The sequence below is a fragment of the Conger conger genome, chromosome 5, assembly GCF_963514075.1.
Source record: "Conger conger chromosome 5, fConCon1.1, whole genome shotgun sequence".
NCBI classification, from domain to species: Eukaryota; Metazoa; Chordata; class Actinopteri; order Anguilliformes; family Congridae; genus Conger; species Conger conger.
The window spans coordinates 7,261,712-7,284,898 of record NC_083764.1 but is presented as its reverse complement, the minus strand read 5'-3'; the positions used below and the strand labels follow the sequence as shown (position 1 = coordinate 7,284,898).

Genomic DNA, 23,187 nt, shown 5'->3' with positions numbered 1-23,187 from the left:
GAGAGGACCCCCACCACACGCGCGCACACACACACACACACACACGCGCGCACACACACACACGCACACACACACGCACACACACACGCACACACACACACACACTCCCCTGCCCCGAACCACAACTCCCCCCTCACAGCAGTGCACGGTGGCCTATTCCTCCCTTCCAAAAACCCCCCACCGGTGAGAAGCACCCCTACACATATCCCATCGTCAAGGGCACGGAGGAACAGGCCGCCCCACCTCCACATGAAAGGCCTTCCCCAAAATGCCAGCCGTAAGAGGGCTGGTGTAGCCTCCTCTCGAGCGTCTGTGCTCACCTCCCCCCCACGGAGTTCAGAACAGGCTTTTCAACTACCAACGCCTCCTCCTCCAATAAGAAAAGGGGGGCTTTTGCAACAGACCCCGTGCCCCTCACACTTTGGCCAGCCAATAGGAGAGAGCCTGGTCACCAGGGGACCATTGTCATGAGGATAAGAAAGACAACTAACTAAAACTCATGCGAGGTGCTGGTGACCAACTGATTGAAGATGATATTCCGTACCATACACAGAGCAGCTTTCAGGACAACCTTGTACGTTAACCCCCCGCCTCTGGAGGAGGGGACGGGGTGGGGGTTAAAACAGTGGTAACCAGCTCTGTCCCCTGATGAGGTACCGCTCTGTACATTTCTAACAGCTAGAGATGTCGTTGAGCTGCCAATTATTAGAATCAAGCTGTGCCAAGTCGGGCACCTACAGAAAGGTAGATCTTCCGGAAACAGGGTCAGTCACCACTGAAGCAAACAAGCCCTTCACCTATGAAACACTGTTCATGTGCATCATGGGTAATCGCTAAGAGATCGCTAAGGGGACTCTGTGCAGCCGACCGGGAGGGAGCAGGCCACCTTTTTACTGTAGCCTTGCCGCTTCTGTCTGGAGCCCACGGAGTACAGGGCGGGGATGAGGTCCACTGGGCAGTCAGCGAAGTACTCGCAGCACGTCACGGGGGACTCGTGGATGGTGAGCGGGTACGGGTTCTCAAATATTGGGTAACTGAAACGGGACAAAACGCAATATTTGTACATTAGCGATTCATACATTCGTGATTCATTGATCCCGAAGAACAGACCCGTCCCTCATCAAAATGAAATGCGTTGCAACGTACCGAAATAGAATATATCAAGGTCGTTAAAGATCACTTCACAGTATATGTAGAAACTGTTTATATATATATATAATATATATATATTTAGCATTCCGTTTTTGTACATATTTTATATGGTACATATAAATATCTTCATTGGTTCCTCGGTAGTTACTTGTTTGCGTAACAGGGCAACAAAAACTTTTCATTTTTATCGCAGAAATAAAGGGCAAATTCAGTACGCAGATTAACAACATCACTGGCCAGTTTTTGGTGTCATCCATTTAGCACCGTATGACTAATAATAATGTCTGTAATAAAACACGGACATAACTAAGCACACTTAACAATGCAGACAGTCATTAAACGCAAGGGGACTGAAGAGGTTTCACAGACAACAAACTGTGTCTGCTGAAGATGCGTATATAAACATTGCTATTGAATCATTTTATCGTTATTGTAAAACTGATTTCAATAAAACCACATTTATTTAAACAATGTCTCATCGATGGTTAACATTATCAAGAAAATGAAATAAAATGTAGTCTTTGGAAATAATAACATGCTAAACGATGCCAAAAAAAAAAAACCTACCCATATTCAAACTTACCCATTTTGTGCAAGATCAATAACTACTAAATCCTTTTCTAGAAGGACCACTACAGCATAAGGTTCCTGGAAATCTGCAGGGAAAAACAAGAAATATTTGCCGTTTCACTGAACTTAAATTACCAACAGTAAAACAAAAATTCAGGGAGACTATATCGTAAAAAACAGCCATTTTATCACAGCGTCTGTGACAATGACACACAATTACAGCGATCGGGCCGGGCGTAATTTCAGCCAGCTCTATATACAGCTGATGGCGCAGGGTGGCCAAAACGCTGGGAGAAAATACGAGCCACTCTTCGTGGCTGGGGGGTGGGAGCGGGGGTGTGCACAGAAGGGGTTCCGTGAACGCAGCGTGTGGTTGGCGTCTTGGCGAGCACTGTGTGTGTGTGTGTGTGTGTGTGTGTGTTGCGTCTATGAGCCGGCGCTGAGCTAGCCAGCCACGACTGGCGAGACTGTGCGCGCGCGCGACCTTGACAGTCCACCCATATTAACGTCTCTTTCTCTGCGGGAAATGCTTTCGGGCAAAAAATATGAAAGAGAAAAAAAAAGCAGGCGAAAGAACAACAACAATAACAAACAAAAACGACATATAAAACCTCACAAATATAAAACAGAAAAATGCTTTAGCCGAGTCTCTCACTGGAGCGAGTTTGAAACCCTTCAGTGTCCACTCAAGCGGAGAGTCTTCGCGCTGCTGCAATCACCTCGAGCTGCCTTCCGTTACCCAAATACATCAAAGCCATTTCGGAGCAGAGCCTTCGCTATTCCACAAAAAAAAATACATGCCCAGGACGACATGATGTAAATTATCTTAAAAACAGTGACTTGGAAATCGGGGACAGGCCAGAAATAAATAGTGAGGGGAAAACAATATTATGTAAGCCTGCAGTCTCCAAAGGTCAGAGTAATGAGCCCGAATCAAAGACGCGAACATCAGGTTGGCTCCGAACAACAGCCTGTCGCAGCTGGATTACGTAACTTCAAATCCTTTCATCCACGAGTTCCGACTGTACATCCTGATTTCACAGCCGCTGAGACGTCCTTTCATGAGAGAAAAGCAAAAGGCCGCTTATGAGAGAACCCTCTGCTTTTACACTTCGTCTGACCCAAGGGAAATGCGCCAAGGACGCTTCTCCGCGCCTCGGAAATAATATAATACCACTCCATAAATGCAGCTATGCTTTCCATCCACAAGCCATAAAGCAAGCTATTACATAGTGTTAAAACTGTTCCGGAACATTATGAGGATATCGTGAATCACTGCATGGTACCTTACGTCGAGTGTTTTCCCGACTGAATACATAGAAAATGTAGGCCTAATAACAGAAATGTGAAACAAAAAACTTTTAAACGTTAAACTTAACAGAAAGATAAGCTACTTATATACTTAATGAGATCATTTGGTGATGACTTGGTCTTACGGTAACTGGGGTCCCAGCAAATACTCCATCCACAAAATTGATCCCAGATAACATTTCTTCATTGGGTATGCTCCAATGCCAATGTGAACATATTATTTTGACATTTCCGTTCACATATATAAAAAATAATTTAACGAAAAGCACTTTTCAGAACTCCTGAATCTCTCGTTCCACCATACATAATTCATTGCCTCCGTTTCCAGGTAATAGTTTGTGTACAGTTCACATTTTCCCCACAGCGTACCGGCTTCTCACTTGGTCGTAGTGTGAAATCTATTCATAGAACAGGCAGGAGAAATCCGCGCACTGGCATTAATGCTGCTAGCAAACCGCTGCGAACATTACGTGGGCTGATGCCACTTCGATGACCGGAACCCATCGCAGTTTGGCCCTTTCCAGTATTTCCTGTATCAACACACCCCCCCGGTTACCATCCTGCCTTACACATCCAAGTATCTTCAGGATCAAAAGTAGGACCATTCACTTTGAAGAGTAAGTTTTTTTTTTTGTTTTTGTTTTTTTTGGAATGTTGTTTCCCCCAAAAAATTCTAAGTCAGTGTTCTGGAACTCCGTCGCTTTCAGTCGCCAGTAGTGATTGTGACATCAGCAAAGAATGTTGAGTGAAGTACATTCTAATCACACGCTGGTGATCTTAACACCCAAAATGATTAAACGGGTTTAATAATCCCTGTCAACACAAAGGCATCCATGCGCCATAACTTTGCTAGGCTGCCATCTTGACTCCTCTCTGTAATGTGTCTGGTAACTGAATGAAGAGTGTCTGGTAACTGAATGAAGAGTGTCTGGTAAGAGAATGAAATGTGGCGTAATTGGTCTGCAACCCTGGTCCTCATTGTCTGGGTTTTACATTCACCGTAAGATCAGCAACCAATCCAACCCAAGAAAGGCGACGAATAACTTTCTTTAATTACCTGTTTTTAATTGGTCATTTAAGTTTTCAGCAACAACAAAAACAAACACACCCTCAGGCTCTATAGCACTGGGACTAAAAACTGTGGACTTTGGACTCTGAATTAAAGCCCCCCGGTTCTTATACAACATTCCTAGACCGATTTGTGATTTTTTTAAACAAACAGAAAACCTTGAATAGAAGATGTAAAATCATAAAAAGATGATTAAACGCACTCCGCAAGCAAAAGCCAGCAACGACCCCGGCCATTTCCTTCCGCACCGCAAGCGATAATGAAAAACCTGTAGCTACGATACCACTAATCACCCGCGAAGAGTCTCCCAAAGGATTAATCTTTTAAAGGGCAGGAGCGAGGAAAAAAGAAAAAAAGATTATAATGATCACGGGCTTTATGAATATAAATCACAATACAAAATCAAACCTCCGAAATTAATTATGCACAACCAGCATTCCTCTGGGGACGTGGTCGTCAGAGAAAAACAAATAAGGTTTTTTTTTTTTGGTCCAACAATTACAGTGAACGAGCGAATAACAGCCAGGAGAAGGCGAGGGAGCTGGGGCTGAAGACGACCTCAGGAACGGAAACACGTCCGCAGGCTAACATGCAGCAGGGAGAGCAAGAACCACACCGTCGTGTTTATTTCTGAAGACGATATCCGTGTCTTCAGGTAGGATGGGTCAGACTTTGAGAGCCCCTGTCTTTACATTACATTACATTACATTAATGGCATTCGGCATTATCGTACAGTTGATTAGACTAAGCAGGAGGCAATCCTCTCCTGGAGCAATGCAGGGTTAAGGACCTCGCTCAAGGGCCCAACGGCTGTGCGGGTCTTATTGTGGCATCGAACCCCTGACCTTGTGTGTCCCAGTCATGTACCTTAACCACTACGCTGGGAGGTCAGAAGGTGATTGGCTTCAGGAGAGTAACAACCAACCAACCAACGAGAATGAAGCTCACCGAAGACCAAATAAATGACTACACACTGCTTCATGGCGAGGATTAACTGAAGAATAATTTCAGCGCTTACAGTAGGTCAGGGGTGGGCAGTTCTGGTCCTGGAGGGCCGATGTGCAGGCAGGCTTTTTTTCCCCATCAATTACCCTGGTTAAACGAGCTAACTGGCTGCAGGCACCAGCACTGGCTCACTGGTAGATTAAACTACTGTCTTCAGCTGTCATTCATGCACTTATCAAGAAATGTAGCCAAAATGTCACATTTTAGGCCTGATTAAGGCCAGAAGTTGGCATGAAAACTATGAACATGGGGCGGCCAGTAGCGTAGTGGTTAATGTAAATTACTGGGACCCGCAAGGTTGGTGGTTCTAATCCCGGTTGGTGGTAAAATGTTTATGTAGTGCTTGTGAATGTGCTACGTTGTGCTTATTGAGATATTATATAGGAGCAGTCAAATAATACATTCAAATAGTGTTCAATTTATATGTACAGCTAACGTGTTAGCGGCCTTTCCTCAGACCTGTGGCGTGCGTGCTCCTCCAATCCGATTCGGCGGCTAATCCTGCGGCCCAGTGTAACCGGACGCTGCGGGCAGGTCTAGCCGCATCCGATGATTGACAGGCGTGCCGACGAATCGCGGCACACGATTACACCCCCGCGATTAGCGTCCTGACGTACGGCCGGTGACTTCGTGACAGATGTGTCGTGACATAATCTGACTCTTGCCGTCCATAAATCAAGGTGACTTTAGCGAGCCGTGTGTTACGGGTAGCGTCTCCATGCAAAACATCGTGTTCTGTACGTGAGGCCACCCTGGAAGCCATGTCACAGACTTCTTCATGTCATCTTTCACCACACGCAGGTTAGAGACAGATCTGGGTCAAACACGTAATTGTTTTGCATTCAAATACTTTTCTACGCTTCACTGAGCTTGTCTGGTGTATTGGAACCTATGAACTACTTGCAAAAAAAGTACAAACCCCTATCTTGTGGTCCTCTTTATTGGCTCGATTACACCAGGCACGATCAATCGAGCACAGAAAAGCACACTTGAATCCAAAAACACTCGCGTAGTTAACCCGTGTCTGGAAAGAAAGACGGTTGTAAAATGGCGGCTCCGGCGTCCCAAAGCCGGGAGTGTCAGAGGGAAGGCGGGCGGAGCTCACCGTTTGGATATGGCGTTTCGCACAGCGTGAGGAAGTCCACGATTGGGTAGTCCATCTCCAGGACGGCGGTGCTCTTCCCGTGCATGACGGTCAGACACGGTCTCCGCCCCACCGTGTCGTAGGACAGCCCCCCCGACAGGATCATGAACGGGTCCCTGCAGGAGGAAGCGGCACACGCGTGACGCCAACGGACACGCAAAACGCAACACGCAACTGCCCACCGTGATATTTCTGCACGCTCACATGTGGACACACACACAAGCATGCACACATGTGCATAGATACACTACACACACCCGCGCGCACACACACACACACATACACATTACACATGCAACACACACACACACACACTCATACACAGTACACATGCTACACTCACACTCACACACACACACACACACACACACACACACAAGCATGCACACACCTGCACACACATACACTACACACACACACATGCAAAGGCACAGGCACACAACCACACACACCTTGACAAATACTGAAACATTTTCAGGAATTATGGAATGGGTAGAAATGTATTGTATTATTTACTGAAATAGTGACTAAATGTATTAAAAAAAAGATATTGCTAATCATAATGGAAAATACTTTTCTTTCCAAACAGCAAATTGTCATGTTTCTTGGATATCGCACTAGAGGGCATTGCTTGTTTTCTGCCTGCAGACTATACAGAAAACCTCAAGTTGCCATGGAGATGAACAAGGCTTAAGTTAGTCCTTTGGGAAAAAAAAACAGAAAACAAAAAGGCAGACTTATAAGATGACGCCTTGGAAATTCACCGACTGACAACATGAACTGTTCAGTGTTTGGTAATCATTAGTCATATTTTTCCGGATTTATAGAATCCGTTCGACGGAACGTTCTAGGCTTTGATGTGACGCAAAGCATTTCCGGTTGCAGTACGGGCGGAATCCTTGGCAAGACTTCATAAGGCTGACACAAAATTGACATACACATGACATAACAGATGATGTCAGCTTATGTCTAATGACATAAAGCTATCAACACTTTTATCAGGAAGTGTTATGATGTTACTGTCATAACATTTACTGACATCATCCGTTATGCAATCTTGCGACAGCTTGTTATGTCATGCGTATGACAGCATTATGACATGCGTATGACAGCGTTATGTCATGCGTATGACAGCGTTACGACAGCCTTATGTCGAAGGGTTGAAGTGAAGTGTTACCGAACGCATGCACAGAGAGGACAAGGCAACAATTCGACTGAAAGAGAGGGTGGGGAGGACAGGCAGACAGAGATAGAGAGAAGGAGGCAGGGAGGAAGACAGAAAGAGGGGGAGGGAATGAGAGACAGAAGGAATGAGAGAGAGGGACATAAGAAGGGAAGCAGTGAGATGGGGAGGGGGAGAAAACAAGAAGGAGGAAAAATGGAGAGAGGGACAAGAAGGAGAGTGAGAAAATGAGGGGATGAGAGAGAGGGAGAGAGCGAGAGGGGGGAGAGAGGGAGAGAGATGGGGAGAGAGAAGGAGAGAGAGAAAGAGGGGGAGATAGAGAGGAGAGGGGGAGAAAGAAAAGAAAGTGAGAGAAAGAGGGGGAGATAGAGAGAGAGAGAGAGGGAGGGGTCTTACCCGGCTCTGGTGGTCTTGTACTCCACTTTGAGGATGGGTTTGCAGGGCTCTGGCTTCTTTCCATCCTTGGGCTGCTTTCCTGAAATAGAACGTTTCCCAAGCTGTTCAAACCAGCCCAAATTCCCAGCCTGGTTTCCACTGATGCTGCAGTTCCCGGCCCTGGGCACGAGCCCAGATACTGACCTATCCATCTGCACCCTCCTCGACCCCCCCAAAACCTCCCTCCACCCCCCATCCCTCACACCCAGGGACCGTCCTCCACCCACTTTACGGACGGTCCGAGGTCCTTCTCCGACACAAGATCGATACCTCTCCGCGCCATTATCATTAATCCAACGCGCACACACACACACACTCCTGCAGCCGATTCGTTATTCATTTCCAGCTCTAGGAAAGCTCTGGAAAATGAAAGTCGGGGGGGGAGACCGCATGGTTAGCGGTGGGACTGATGGACGGGCGGTTTTCCTTGGCCTCCATCCGGCCTCCGCAATTTTCCCGAGGCCGCGTCCCCGTCATTTTTCATCCGACCCCCCGAACGGCCGGCGAAACCGGGTTAGCCAGTAATATCACTTTAACCCGCCGGTGACACCCTTCCCTGCGGGAATTTCCACTATTCCCGAGACTCTTCCGAACACCAGAGATGATGGGGGAGGGGCCGGACCGTGACCGGGATGGCTGCTAGGCTGGCTCCGGGATGGCTCCGGAAAACACTGCCTGTTGCTTCCTCGGAGCATTCCGGAACACAGCAAGATACGGGTCGGAAAACTAGCGTTAACGCTAAGGACCCTGTAGGAGAATTAGTTTTAGCACTGGGGACCGTGTAGGAGAATTAGCGTTAGCACCGGGGACCCTGTAGCAGAATTAACGTTAGCACTGGGGACCATGTAGCAGAATTAGCGTTAGCACTGGGGATCCTGTTGGAGAATTAGCGTTAGCACTGGGGACCATGTAGCAGAATTAGCGTTAGCACTGGGGACCATGTAGCAGAATTAGCGTTAGCACTGGGGACCCTGTAATGCCCTGAAGCCGACCTCATCTCCAGAGGCGGTAGCTTGTCGCATTAGCCGTGCTAATGCCTGTCCATCATTCTTTACCAAGATCCGCGCATGAACAAACAACCCGGCCCAAAAGCCAAGAGGGAGGGCAGAGCAGAGGGACGTTTCCCTTCAGGATTAAGAGTTAAAGATAAAGAGCTTTCTGCCTTCATCTATCTCTTCAGTTCCACCAGTCAAAATTATTATTTTTTTATTTCCGGGCCATATTTGACATAAGAAAAAAAAACCAACCAGAAGTTTACCGTTTTTTCACGGGATGTTTTACGGTTTTATGCATAACTAAATTATGTTTTATTTGAGATTTATTTTCTCCATAACATTCACTTCTGATTGGAAAATGAAACGCATACAGTTGTTTCTGGAAAGGTATAGATTAGTATTTTTAAATTAATCTCAGGCAAAACCCACATACATATTTGGATAAAGCCTGAAATGACGTAGCCGTGGGTTCTCACGTCGAGGGGTTTTACGAGCATTTAATCTCAGAGCCGAAATGAATCTCAGAGCCCAATCTCATCTCCAGCCTAGAGCGTTGGCCCCGGGTTGGTTTCCCCTCAAACCATCACGCTGGGCACCTTCATTAACGGGCGGCGCGTTTCCGATCGCTCTCCGCCCGAAACAGAACGAGGAAGGAGCGGTTAAAGCCAAAAAGGTCAGGCCGGCATTGAGACGGTCGCAGGCCCCGCGGAGCCACCCTGACCCAGTTGCACCAGACCCCATTCATTCCCAAGGGACCTTCCTGCGACTGGTCCCCTGGATACTGAGCTACAGGGATTGGCCAGGGACACTGGGCCAACCAGGCGGCAGCATGTAGCCTAGTGGCTGAGGTACATGACCCGGAAGGTTGGTGGTTCAAGCCCCAGGGTAGCCACAATACGATCTGAGCAGCTGCTGGGCCCTTCAGCTAGGCCCTTAACCCCACAATCCTCCAGGGGATTGGCCCCTGCTTTGTCTAATCCACTCTCCAATCGTTTTGGATAAAAGCGGCAGCAAAATAAAAATGAAATAAAAAAATAATAATAATAAAAAAATAATAAAAACAGCACTCCATGACCCTCCTTGCATCTAAGCCTCGATTTGCATTCCACATATTCGACATAACACTGTTTCAAATTATCCATTTTAATTAAATCTTCAGGACTGGGGCATTAACATTTTGTTTTGCTTTCAATTCAGGAAAAAAAAAAAAACACTGGGAGAGCAAGACAGTGAAAATGTTTACTTGATAATGTCTGAGTCCCCAGGGTGTGGTTTATTGTAAAAAATGTAAATGAAGCCACGTCATGTTTCACTTTAACATAATTATTTCACGCCAATGGCTCTCTATCAGCGGTGTCAGTTCTGTTACTTCTCTCATGTTATTTTTAGTTCTACATTTATACAGCAGAACTACAAAAGAGGTGACTTAAAAGCAAGTGGGTTCATTTTGCAAAAGGGTAGAAAGGATTGTGGGTTCACAGCAGAGATACTCAACTCCACATCCTGCGGGCTATTTGCTCCAACTGTGTGCTACACCACCTAATTTTACCAATTAGCGTATTATCTGAACCAAGCGGGTAAAGTAATTAGCGCTATCAGGCGGTGTAGCGCACGGTCGGAGCGAATACCTGCACACACTGCGGCTCCCAGGACGTGGAGTTGAGTAAATGGTTGGCATTTATATAGCGCCTTTATCCAAAGCGCTGTACAACTGATGCTTCTCCATTCACCCATTCATACACACACTCACACACCGACGGCGATTGGCTGCCATGCAAGGCGCCGACCAGCTCGTCAGGAGCATTTGGGGGTTAGGTGTCTTGCTCAGGGACACTTCGACACAGCCCGGGCGGGGGATCGAACCGGCAACCCTCCGACTGCTAGATGACCGCTCTTACCACCATTAGTGAAATCAGGCGGTGTATTCACACGGTAAAAGTGAATACCTGCAGACACTGCGGCCCGCAGGACGTGGGGTTCAGCAGCAATGGTCCACGACTACGGAGCCAATGAGGTGCACACAGGGATCACGACTCTTACCTGAACTCTACCATGTCGAAAAACCAACCCCGAATGAACATGACGTGCAAGCCACACACGCAACTGGGAAAAAGATCACCCAAAAATACACAGGTCTTTTAAAAAGCACCTCAGAAAACCAGCACACTGTGTTCCCACATTATGAGAGGAAAATATTTTAATATCCCCCACATAAAAAAATATGAAATAATACAACTGAGTCATATGGAAGGGGCTCGCAGCGGTTAGTCACCCGCTAAGTACCCCCTCCATCAATCTCACCCCCCTTTCCCCCCCGGGCCTGTGAGGGGTGAAGGAAATGAAATGGTGAGCTATTTTAGAACCGAACACAGGAAGATCTGAGTAATTTCACCCACCGCCACCGCCACCCCTCCCGGACCCCAGTACTGTGGAAGGTGAGAAGGTGAGTCACCTCTCGGTCACCTCGTCTAACTCCTTCTCTCTCATTCCTGTTTACTGTTCATGTTTTGTTTGTGTTTACTAATGCTAATCCATCTTTCTCTCCAGCCTCGTCTCGCTCTCTCCCTCACTCTCTCCCTCCCCATTTCTCTCTCTCTCTTTCCCAATCCCTCTCTCTCCCCACCTCTCTCCCTCACTCTCTCCCTCTCTCTCTCAGCCTCACTCTCTCGGTCCCCATCTCTCTATCCCTCTTTTCTGCTCTCTCTCTTCTCATCTCCTTCCCTCCATCACTCTCTCCCTCTGCCTCTCTTTCCCTCTCTCCCCTCTCTCCCCCTCCCTCCTCCCTCTCTCCTCTCCTCTCTCCCCCCTCTCTCTCTCCCTCTCTCCTCTCCTCTCTCCCCCCCTCTCTCTCTCCCTCTGTCCCTCTCTCCCCTCTTCCCTCCCCCCCTCCCCTCTTCCCTCCCCTCTCTCTCTCTCTCTCTCTCCCCCACCCTCCCTCCCTCCCTTCCCTCTCCCTCCCTCTCTCCCCCCCTCCCCTTCCCTCTCCCTCCCTCTCTCCCCCCCTCCCCTCTTCCCTCCCCTCTCTCCCCCCCTCCCCTCTTCCCTCCCCTCTCTCCCCCCCTCCCCTCTTCCCTCCCCTCTCTCTCTCTCTCTCCCCCACCCTCCCCCCCTCCCCTTCCCTCTCCCTCCCTCTCTCCCCCCTCCCCTCTTCCCTCCCCTCTCTCCCCCCCTCCCCTCTTCCCTCCCCTCTCTCCCCCCCTCCCCTCTTCCCTCCCCTCTTCCCTCCCCTCTCTCTCTCTCTCCCCCACCCCTCTTCCCTCCCCTCTCTCTCTCTCTCCCCCACCCTCCCTCCCTCCCTCTCTCCCTCCCTCCCCTCTCTCTCTCTCCCCCACCCTCCCTCCCTCCCTCCCTCCCTCTCCGTGGACCCAGCGGCGGTGCTTACCGTGTGGTGTGATTGTCTGCGCAGGCTTGGCGGGGGACTTGATGTTCCATATGGTCAGAGTGCCGTCTGAGTGGCTGCAGATGAACTGCTTCCCCTCGTGGTGCCAGGCCACGGAGTGGATCGCCTGGTGGGATGGGAGGAGGAGGAGGAGGAGGAGGACCGGGAGGGAGGGAGGGAGAGGAGGAGCAGGGGAGAGAAGAACGAAGAGGAGGTCAACTGCAGAGTGACCGCAGGTGGCATCTCTCTTGACCAGGTGGTCATGCGGTCACACAGTACGGTTGCTCTTCAGGTAACACCCCCGTGCGTGTTCCAATGACAGCTACGCGGCTGGAGATGGTCATGTCATGGAAAGCACACCTACCCTGGCAGTGGGACAATCTGTTACCCCTCAGACCTTGACCTTGGTGAGACTACGTCCATGTGAAATACTATTATCCATCTAAAAGACTACAGTCCTTGTAAAAGTCGATGGTCTCTGTAAGACTACGGTCCATGTAAAAGACTATACTCCATGTAGATGACGACGGACCTTGTAAAATTCTATGGTCTGTGTAAGAAGAAAGTCTATAGTTGATGTAAAATTCTATGGTCTGTGAAAGAAAAAGTCTATGGTTGATGTAAAACTCTATGGTCTGTGTAAGAAGAAAGTCTATGGTTCATGTAACATTATATGGTCTGTGTAAGAAGAGGTCTATGGTTCATGTAAAACTCTATGGTCTGTGTAAGAAGAGGTCTATGGTTCATGTAAAACTCTATGGTCTGTATAAGAAGAGGTCTATGGTTCATGTAAAACTATGGTCTGTGTAAGAAGAGGTCTATGGTTCATGTAAAACTCGATGGTATGTGTAAGAAGAGGTCTATGGTTCATGTAAAACTCTATGGTCTATGTAAGAAGAGGTCTTTGGTTCATGTAAAACTCTATGGTCTGTGTAAGAAGAGGTCTATGGTTCATGTAAAAACTCATCAGGCCAGTGGACGGTCAGCTGAACAAGGTTGTCAATACAAACCATTTTATCCCGTTTGCTTTATACACCGTCTGTGCGGTTGAAGAACGGCGGTATGAATGAGATTTCATTGAAATTCTCAATGAAGCCGCCAGAGAGGATGAACGTCATTCGGACGGCGAGAAAACTCAAACTAATAACCAGGAAGGCGTGCTGCAGGAAAGCAAAATGGCACATGTTCCACGGACAGGTTGCCTTTACCCAGGGGATTACCCCCTGCATCTGCATCATTACTGCACTGCGAGCCGCTGCTGGTGATTAAAGCACAATCTGGCGGATTCTGTACCGGACTCCTGGGTCTGGCTCAAAAAGAAAACATCCTCTGCTCTTCCGCCCAAAAGTGACTAATGCTCTCTGGAGGGAGAGCTGGAGGGAGGAACAGAGATAGAGAGAGAGAGAGAGGGGGGGAGGGAGGTGGAGGGATATAGAGGTAGAGGAGAGAAAGAGAGAGCGAGAGACAGAGTGTGATGTTGAAGAATACATTTTGAGATAGTGAGAAAGGGAAGAGACATAGTGAAAGAGGGAGAGCTGAAGAGTCAGTGAGAAATGGAGAGAGATAGAGGGAGGAGAGGCAGAGAAGGAGAGAGATTAAGAGAGAGATAAAGAGAGAGAGAGCGAGGGAAGAGATGAGTGTGGGGAGAGAGAGTGAGAGAGTGAGATACACTGAGAGAAGGTGAGAAAGGAAGGAGACCGTGAGAGACAGAGAAAAAGAGGAGAGACAGAGTGAGAAAGAGAGAGAGAAAGAGAGGAGAGACAGAGTGAGAAAGAGAGAAAGAGAGGAGAGACAGAGAGAGGGATACAGTGAGAAAGAGAGAGAGAGAGAAAGAGAGGAGGGACCGAGGAAAAGATGGAGGGCCATGATGGGACCAGGCTTATTATTTCCTAATTAAGGGAGTTCTCCCTCTCCGCTTCGCATGATCCAACCAACTCCGGTTTCTATTTCGGGCCCCGGAACTGGGAACACAAGATCTACTCGCGGCCCCACAACAAATCGATGAAGCGCCTGAGCGCCGTTATTCAAAATGAAGGAGGCGGTGCCGGCCCAGGAACGCCAGGCTCACTGTTCCCCTCGGAGAGCGTGCGTATCACGGCCCGTGAGAGACCGGCCCCCGCAGCAGGCTGAGGAGCACTGACAGCCTTCAGGAGAACATATGAGGGGATGTGTAGACCGGTCACCGGGGCCCGGACTGGGGCGGGGCGTGTGACGGATTGCGGACGGGGATTGCGATCACGCTTTTATGAGAATGATCTAATGTATGTTTTTGGTTTTTCTTTGGGGGGGGAGGCGGGGGTCGCTACTCTGAGTGGGTGGCCACCACCCTTTTTAGGCACTCTCAGGCCTTCTCATAGCAAAGTGAGCGAATCAACCTCTTCCTGCATGTCCAGAGGACCAGGGATGAGTGATAGCACTTTTTTCAGTGATCATACATGTTGAGATTTCTGAAAAAAAAAAAAAAAGAGACCCATTGTAAACAAGGTGGTCCTGGAAAAAAAAGAAGCTTTTTCAAGGAATAGCTGGTCAAGATAGCCGTGAAACGACACAGAACTAAACAGCACACACAACAGTACACTAAATTAATGTAGACTAGTTCAATAGAATAGTTCTACACCTTCAATTTAACACCCACAGAACACACAATGCATATTAAACGGGAGGGTAATTGAATGGAGTTCACATCAACCTGAAATTAAAAGTGAAGGTCGCCCACCAAACACTTATTATATTTATCAAAACAGAGAAAAACTCCTGCTCTCGGGGATCTGCGAATTTGCTAACATTTGCAGGAGTTTTGAAATTTTATATTCACTTATCACCTCGTCCAGTTCAACCGTGTATTTTGAAGGTCAGCTTCAAAGTTGACCTTGAAAAGTTCTTCAAAAGCTTTGCTTTCAACATCAATTTAATTCAGCCTTTCTCATGACCCGAGACAACAAAACAGGACAAAACAGCACAAGCTTCATCGGAGCACATAATGTTTTAAAGACACCCAACAAAAAACATTTCTTCTCATCAATAAAACACATGAAAGATTGAGGGGAGATGGGGCAGACAGGGAATTAAAGGTGTTGAGGCAGCCTGTAGCCTAATGCCAAAGGTAAGTGACTGGAACCTAGAAGGTTGGTGGTTCAAGCCCTGGTGTAGCCACAATAAGATCTGTAGCTGTTGGGCCCATGCAGCTGTTGGGCCCTTGAGCAAGGGCCTTACCCCCACATTGCCCCAGGGGGGATTGTCCCCCTGCTTAGTCTAATCAACTGTAAGTCACTTTGGATAAAGTATCCGCTAAATAACTAACGTAAGGGAATGCAAAACCAGACTGGGGCATCGGCAATACCGAATGGAATCGGCGTCAGTCGAAACGACACACGACAGAGGTCTTTGGCAAGGAGGGCCAATGGCCAGGGGATCACAGGAGACAGGAGGAGCGGCCATTACGGCTCTGAGGAAGCAGGCCAACGGGTCGAGGTTTGGGCTGAACGACATGAGGAAAATATGCGACACGCGATCACGTCGTTGAACATTACGATGACTTTACATTACATTACATTACGTGGCATTTAGCAGACGCTCTTATCCAGAGCGACGTACAACAAAGTGCAGATCAAACACTAGAACAAGAGCGAAGAGGACCTGAGAGGACAGTACAGTTCCGAGTCCTTAGTGTAAACATACAGATAATCAGAACCCTTGAAGAGTACAATCGACTTTCAAACTCGCATCCCACAGTTGGCAGCTGGAATACAACAATACAACAGCCAATAAAAAACAACAATACCTATACAAGTAACAATTTCTATACAATCTATACATAAGTGCCATTTAGATCTTTAGATAACTAAACCAAATATTGAAGAGAATATAGTTCTGATGTCTTTCTGCTCTAGATACACTGCAAGCATCGACGACCCCAGACAATGAACAGCCTAAGATTACTGAACAAAAACAATTAAACACATTATTTCCAACATGCTTTTAGTGAGGAAATTGCACATGAACAGCCAATCAATTTAACAGGACATCAATGTAAACAAATACTATCCTTTGCACTTTTTGCGATATCTTTATCCCGCATGTTCGTATCTTGACGATGATAAACATACGGTATATACCGTACATCCCTAATCGTGGTACTGCCGTTCGTTAGCGGCTCGCTGTGTAGCGTAGCGTAGCGTAGCGTAGGGGTTCCTCTCACAGGGGGGGGAGCGACGAAAACTGGCATCCCCCGGTGATATCCGTCGAGACGGGGCACTGACGGCACAGTCATACCCCTCTCCCTCCCCACGCCCCTCACTTCAGACAAAAGGCCTCAATTAGGGGAACGCTGTCGGTGCAATTACGCCGAGCGGCGCGGCGTTAGCGAGACGCGACGCCGTCGCCGGGGGTTTCAGCCCCGCCGAAAATCAACAAACCGTCCGCTCGCCCCTCTCCTCGGAGAGCCCCCCGTGTCCGTCACACGGTTAGCCAGAGGGTGTTCTGTGAGCGGAGCCTGCGAAACCCCTTCATCGCACTTCACACACAGTGACGGACGACCGTCAACACACGCGCCCTTCATTAGGGCCCGGCATTTCGGCGGGAATATCTCTGACAGATTGCACTTCGTTCGAGTGCCAGTGTGGATTTAACAAAAAAAACTATTTCTACACCCTTTTTTTTCAGTACTTCCCACCAATATAAGATGGGATAGGATCAATTGGAAAATGGCCGCCATGTGCTTGTCTGCGCTCTCCTGAGGTGCTTCTGCCCAGGAACTGTGCATTTCTCACCACGGCTCACCGTCTCTTTCGACGGCCCACTGTGAGAGGATTGCATCACCTGTGCGGCTGAAGTGGACAGATGGCACGCAAGATGGCTGACGGACCAATCGGAGCGCAGTCGTACCGCGGACGGGCCAATCGTATCGCAAACGGAGCACAGAGAGACCAATTAGATCACAAACAGAGCACAGTCAGACCACAAACAGACCTGAATCAGAGCAGAATCAGAGCAGAATCAGACCACAGGCTGACCACAGGTGACCAAAAAGAGGAGCACACACAGATTCCCCTCCTGACTGCAGCCCTCTCTGCAGGGTGAAATCACACACAGTCCTGCGGGAGAAGAGGGGCAGTCTCCACCAGCACGGTCGCCACTCAAAACTCTGGATGGCGGGTCCCGTCGACCCCCGCCGCGGAGATAAACGCACAAACCCTGCGCACCCCGCAATTCCAGATCTTTCTGTTCTCTGGTGTCAGGAGGCAAGAAGAACGGCACAGTTTGAGTTCTGACGCCTCTCTACGGGGCACTGTTGGCGGGGGGGGTGGGCGGGCTTCTGTGACAGACGCAGACGGACCCGCAGTGTGTAAGAGGAGGAAGAGGAGGAGAGAACGCCAGAGAGCCGGAGAGAACGCCAGAGAGCCGGAGAGGCAGAGAGAGACGCCGAGCAAGAGGCAGCTGAGGCTCTAAGATGGATGCTCTGCCACCTACACACACACAGACACACACACACACTCGCACACACGCACACACGCACACACTCACACACTCACACACTCACACACTCACACACTCACACACTCACACTCACACATATACACACACACACACACACACACACACACACACACTCACAGACACAGACACTCACACTCACACACACACACCTCGGAGTGACTGCCAGTGAGTCACCGGCGCCTCAGTGAACACGGCAGGGGTCAAAGGGCGCTGGACCGGCGTTGCCCCCGGCGCCGGAACGTTCGGCAGGCGGAATGCAAATGGGAACACGGGGATCACGTCCCCGCTGCCAGGCGCTCTCTCTCTCTCTCCTTCTTTCTCTCTCCCTCTCTCCCTGTCTTTCTCTCTGTCTCTCTCTCCTTCTTTCTCTCTCCCTCTCTCCCTGTCTCTCTCTCTTTCTCTCCCTGTCTACCCCTCTCTCCCCATGTTTCTCTGTCTCTCTTCCTCCCTCCCTCTCCCTGTCTTTCTGTCTCTCTCTCCTTCTTTCTCCCTCTCTCCCTGTCTATCTCTCTTTCTCTCCCTGTCTACCTCTCTCTCCCCATGTTTCTCTCTGTCTCTCTCACTCCATCTTTCTCTCTGTCTCTACCTCACCCCGTTTTTCTCTCTGTCTCTCTCTCCCTCCCTCCCGCTCTCTCTCATCAATAAGCTAATCATGTGCATTTTTGCATTTTTCTTTGTGTGGATTACCGAATTGCTTCGAGAGTACATGAACTCCAATGTGGAACGACATAATTAATTCAACTTTCTGATTGGTTGACAATTTTCTGGTGAAGCTCAATAGACAGCAAATTAAGATCCAACAAGATACAAACATCAGCACGGTTTATGTAATATAAAGTAACAGTTTACCCATTTTAAATCACATAAAATAAAAAGATTATTTTATTTTATTTGAGGCCCACCCTTTAGTGTGTACTTCAGAACCAGACAGAGGTGAATGCTGAATATTCTACTCGTAACATTACATTACTTTTTATTGGCAGAAACTTTTAGCCAAAGTGTAAGTGCACATTGAAGGTCATTGGAACAAATACAAACACAGGTTATTGTTCCATAAAGTAGCAGCTATCCATAGCCGTGAACATCGAGTCGAGTTCACAACGTCAGTAGAGCTACGGCTAAGTCTTAAGCTGGAAGCAAGGCATGGGTAGAGGAGATGTGACAGGTGAACCACAACATCAAGAGGAAGGTACAAGTGCCACACGAACGTGCACCTTCAGGGGAGAGTTCAGGAGCACAATGTAAACCGTGGTTAAGGTAAGAACCGTGTTCATTCACACCCTGGTGCTTTCTCCTCCACACACCGTGAAATCTTAATGAAATCATCACAATGTTGAGAACTGAGATTACGTCCGCCTGGACGTCTGGAGACGGAGTTTCACATCTACGTCTGGAGACGGCCAGACGGCCAGTTTTTGGGCCGAACGGATTCAACCACCAGAGGAAGAGCAACTCGGTGATTCACTCATACAGTAGCACACATTCCTGTGGTGTGATCTATAGCATTGCGTTACAGTTATTTAGCGCACAATTTTATCCAAAGCAACTTACAGTTGATTTGACTAATCAGGGGACAATCCCCCCCCTGGAGCAATGTGGGGTTAAGGGCATTGCTCAAGGGCCCAACAGCTGCACTGATGTCATTGTGGCTACACTGGGGTTACTGACACCACCAACCTTCCAGGTCCCATACATGTGCCGTGGCCACTAGGCGATAGGCTGTCCCTATAGGCTATAAGCTGATCTCTCTCCACTCTCCACTGCTAAAGATATGGCTATGATCATGACATCACAGCACAAGAATAGACTCCTTAAATCGCTTCCTGTGTCGGAAATTTGGCACAAGCCCCGGGACTGAAGAGAACACCCTCCTCCTCCTCTTCCTCCTCTTCCTCCTCCTCCTCCTCCTCCTCCATGCTCTGAAGGCTGCAGGTTGAAGGAAGGCCCACCCAAGAGGAGGTGTACCCTCTCAAACGACGCAATGAACCCCCCCAAGGGGAGGGGGACGGGGGGGTGTGTGGGGGAGACGTCGATTGGTAAAAACGCTGACGCTGTACACACGACTGAAGGAGCAGATGGCCGCTCATGATTTCAGATCCGGTGTTATATATGATACGTGGGTAACCCGCAGTCCCACACACACATACCGCACACACACACACACACACACACAGACACAGACACACACACACATACCACACACACGCCCACATACACACACACACATACAACACACAGACACACACACACATACCACACACATACCACACACACACCCACACACACATACTACATACACACCACACACACATACGACACACGCACACACACACACAGACACACACATACCGCACACACACACACACACACATACCACACACACGCCCACACACACACACACACACACATACCACACACACGCCCACACATACTACATACACACCACACACACACATACCACACACACGCCCACGCCCACACACACACACACACACACACACACACACACACACATACACATACAACACACACACACACACAGACACACACATACCGCACACACACACACACACACACCACACACACACACACACACACACAAAATGCAGCCCTCCGCTTTCCAAACTTACAGGAGGCCGAGCGGTTGGGCCAGCTGCCCAATGACAGAAGTTTATTTGCCAGATGGTTTGATTGGTTGGTTTAAAACTCGCCTATTTACTCATTTTAATTTGATTATTTATTTCATTTTATTTCTGTCCAGCCACAGCAGGAAGGACTAAGAAGTATTCTCCATAGGTGTTGGTGGACGGCCAAAAAACGTCAGTTTGTTCCTTCTCCCGTTTCGCTCTCCGTGCGTCAAAGCAGCCCCGATCCAACACAATAACCTTCAGAAAACGCATTATTAATAACTGATGAGGCCTCAAAAGAGGCCGCCGGGCGTATAATTCTTCAAAAACGTACGCAGACTGGAGATGAATCCTCACGTCCCAAATTAGCATTTCCTGTCAGCTGAAGTGGCGGGCACTGCAGAGGGAGGGGCTACCGGGAGGGGTGCGATAGGGTGGCAGGATGGGTGCTTGTGTGGTTTCGGGGTGCGATAGGGTGGCAGGATGGGTGCTTGTGTGGTTTTGGGGTGCGATAGGGTGGCAGGATGGGTGCTTGTGTGGTTTTGGGGTGCGATAGGGTGGCAGGATGGGTGCTTGTGTAGTTTTGGGGTGCGATAGGGTGGCAGGATGGGTGCTTGTGTGGTTTCGGGGTGCGATAGGGGGACGGGATGGGTGCTTGTGTGGTTTCGGGGTGCGTGAGGGTGACAGGATGGGTGCTTGTGTCCTTTCGGGGTGCGTGAGGGTGGCAGGATGGGTGCTTGTGTGGTTTTGGGGTGCGTGAGGGTGGCAGGATGGGTGCTTGTGTGGTTTCGGGGTGCGATAGGGTGACAGGATGGGTGCTTGTGTCCTTTCGGGGTGCGATAGGGTGACGGGATGGGTGCTTGTGTGGTTTCGGGGTGCGTGAGGGTGACAGGACGGGTGCTTGTGTGGTTTCGGGGTGCGATAGGGGGACAGGATGGGTGCTTGTGTGGTTTCGGGGTGCGATAGGGGGACAGGATGGGTGCTTGTGTAGTTTTGGGGTGCGATAGGGTGGCAGGATGGGTGCTTGTGTCCTTTCGGGGTGCGATAGGGTGGCAGGATGGGTGCTTGTGTGGTTTCGGGGTGCAATAGGGTGGCAGGATGGGTGCTTGTGTAGTTTTGGGGTGCGATAGGGTGACAGGACGGGTGCTTGTGTGGTTTCGGGGTGCGATAGGGTGACAGGATGGGTGCTTGTGTGGTTTCGGGGTGCGATAGGGTGACAGGATGGGTGCTTGTGTAGTTTTGGGGTGCGATAGGGTGGCAGGATGGGTGCTTGTGTAGTTTTGGGGTGCGATAGGGTGACGGGATGGGTGCTTGTGTGGTTTTGGGGTGCGATAGGGGGGCAGGATGGGTGCTTGTGTGGTTTTGGGGTGCGATAGGGTGGCAGGATGGGTGCGTGTGTGGTTTCGGGGTGGGATAGGGTGACAGGACGGGTGCTTGTGTGGTTTCGGGGTGGGATAGGGTGACAGGACGGGTGCTTGTGTGGCTTCGGGGTGCGATAGGGTGACAGGATGGGTGCTTGTGTGGTTTCGGGGTGCGATAGGGTGACAGGATGGGTGCTTGTGTGGTTTCGGGGTGCGATAGGGTGACAGGATGGGTGCTTGTGTGGTTCTGGGGTGCAATAGGGGGACGGGATGGGTGCTTGTGTGGTTTTGGGGTGCGATAGGGTGACAGGATGGGTGCTTGTGTCCTTTCGGGGTGCGTGAGGGTGACGTCAGGGGGTCGCCTGGCGTTAATCAATCTCAGTAAATCACCGTGACGATGAACCAGGTTCTTCCGGGGGAGGCCGGCGGAGCCGCGGAGCGGAGAGAAGCTTCCCGGGAGAAATCAGAACCGGCCGTTTGTTTACGACTCCGGAAACATCAGAGCTCGGTCCGTCCCGGGAAAACTCCCAGCAGCCCTTGCAGCGGCAGAGAGGGACAAGGGGTTTCGTCAGGAATCCACGGAACGACTGCGACAGCCACAGCACTATTTTTATTCCAATGTAACCTTTACTCACACAGGGGTAGGGTGAGTGAGCACACACACTCAGTTACAGCAACACCCTGTTAACGAACCCACAAGCAGCCTAACCTGGAGGTCTCCGGATTTTGGAAGGAAACCAGAGTACCCGGAGGGAACCCTCGCAGACACGGGGAGAACATGGAAACTCCTCACAGACACGGGGAGAACATGGAAACTCCACACAGACACGGGGAGAACATGGAAACTCCAGACAGACATGGGGAGAACATGGAAACTCCACACAGACACGGGGAGAACATGGAAACTCCAGACAGACATGGGGAGAACATGGAAACTCCACACAGACATGGGGAGAACATGGAAACTCCACACAGACATGGGGAGAACATGGGAAACTCCACACAGACGCGGGGAGAACATGGAAACTCCACACAGACACGGGGAGAACATGGAAACTCCAGACAGACATGGGGAGAACATGGAAACTCCACACAGACATGGGGAGAACATGGAAACTCCACACAGACATGGGGAGAACATGGAAACTCCAGACAGACACGGGGAGAACATGGGAAACTCCACACAGACACGGGGAGAACATGGAAACTCCACACAGACATGGGGAGAACATGGAAACTCCACACAGAAAGGCCCCAAGACCTTCTCGCTGTGAGGCGAGAGTGCTATCGGCAAAAAAGGAGGGGAGGCTCGATGAAATTCGCCGCTAGATCATGCGCTGTTGGTGAAAAAACAACTATCACAGGCTTCGATGCAAACGTGTCTAAACGCAATTTATGTCGACGCGGTAAGGAGCTCCACATTAGATAGAGTTCCCCTTTGAAAGCGGGGCGACGGAATG

General features: G+C 49.4%; 1 protein-coding gene across 1 annotated transcript in view; it reads right to left on the bottom strand.

Annotated features, from left to right (window-relative positions):
- The window catches only part of stxbp5a (syntaxin binding protein 5a (tomosyn)), a 165,133-nt gene that overhangs the window by 35,036 nt on the left and 106,910 nt on the right, over positions 1-23,187 (bottom strand). The window contains 5 exon segments of the mRNA XM_061242322.1: positions 887-1,034; positions 1,736-1,808; positions 6,213-6,367; positions 7,831-7,909; positions 12,247-12,370. Coding sequence (XP_061098306.1) covers positions 887-1,034; positions 1,736-1,808; positions 6,213-6,367; positions 7,831-7,909; positions 12,247-12,370 — 579 coding nt within the window.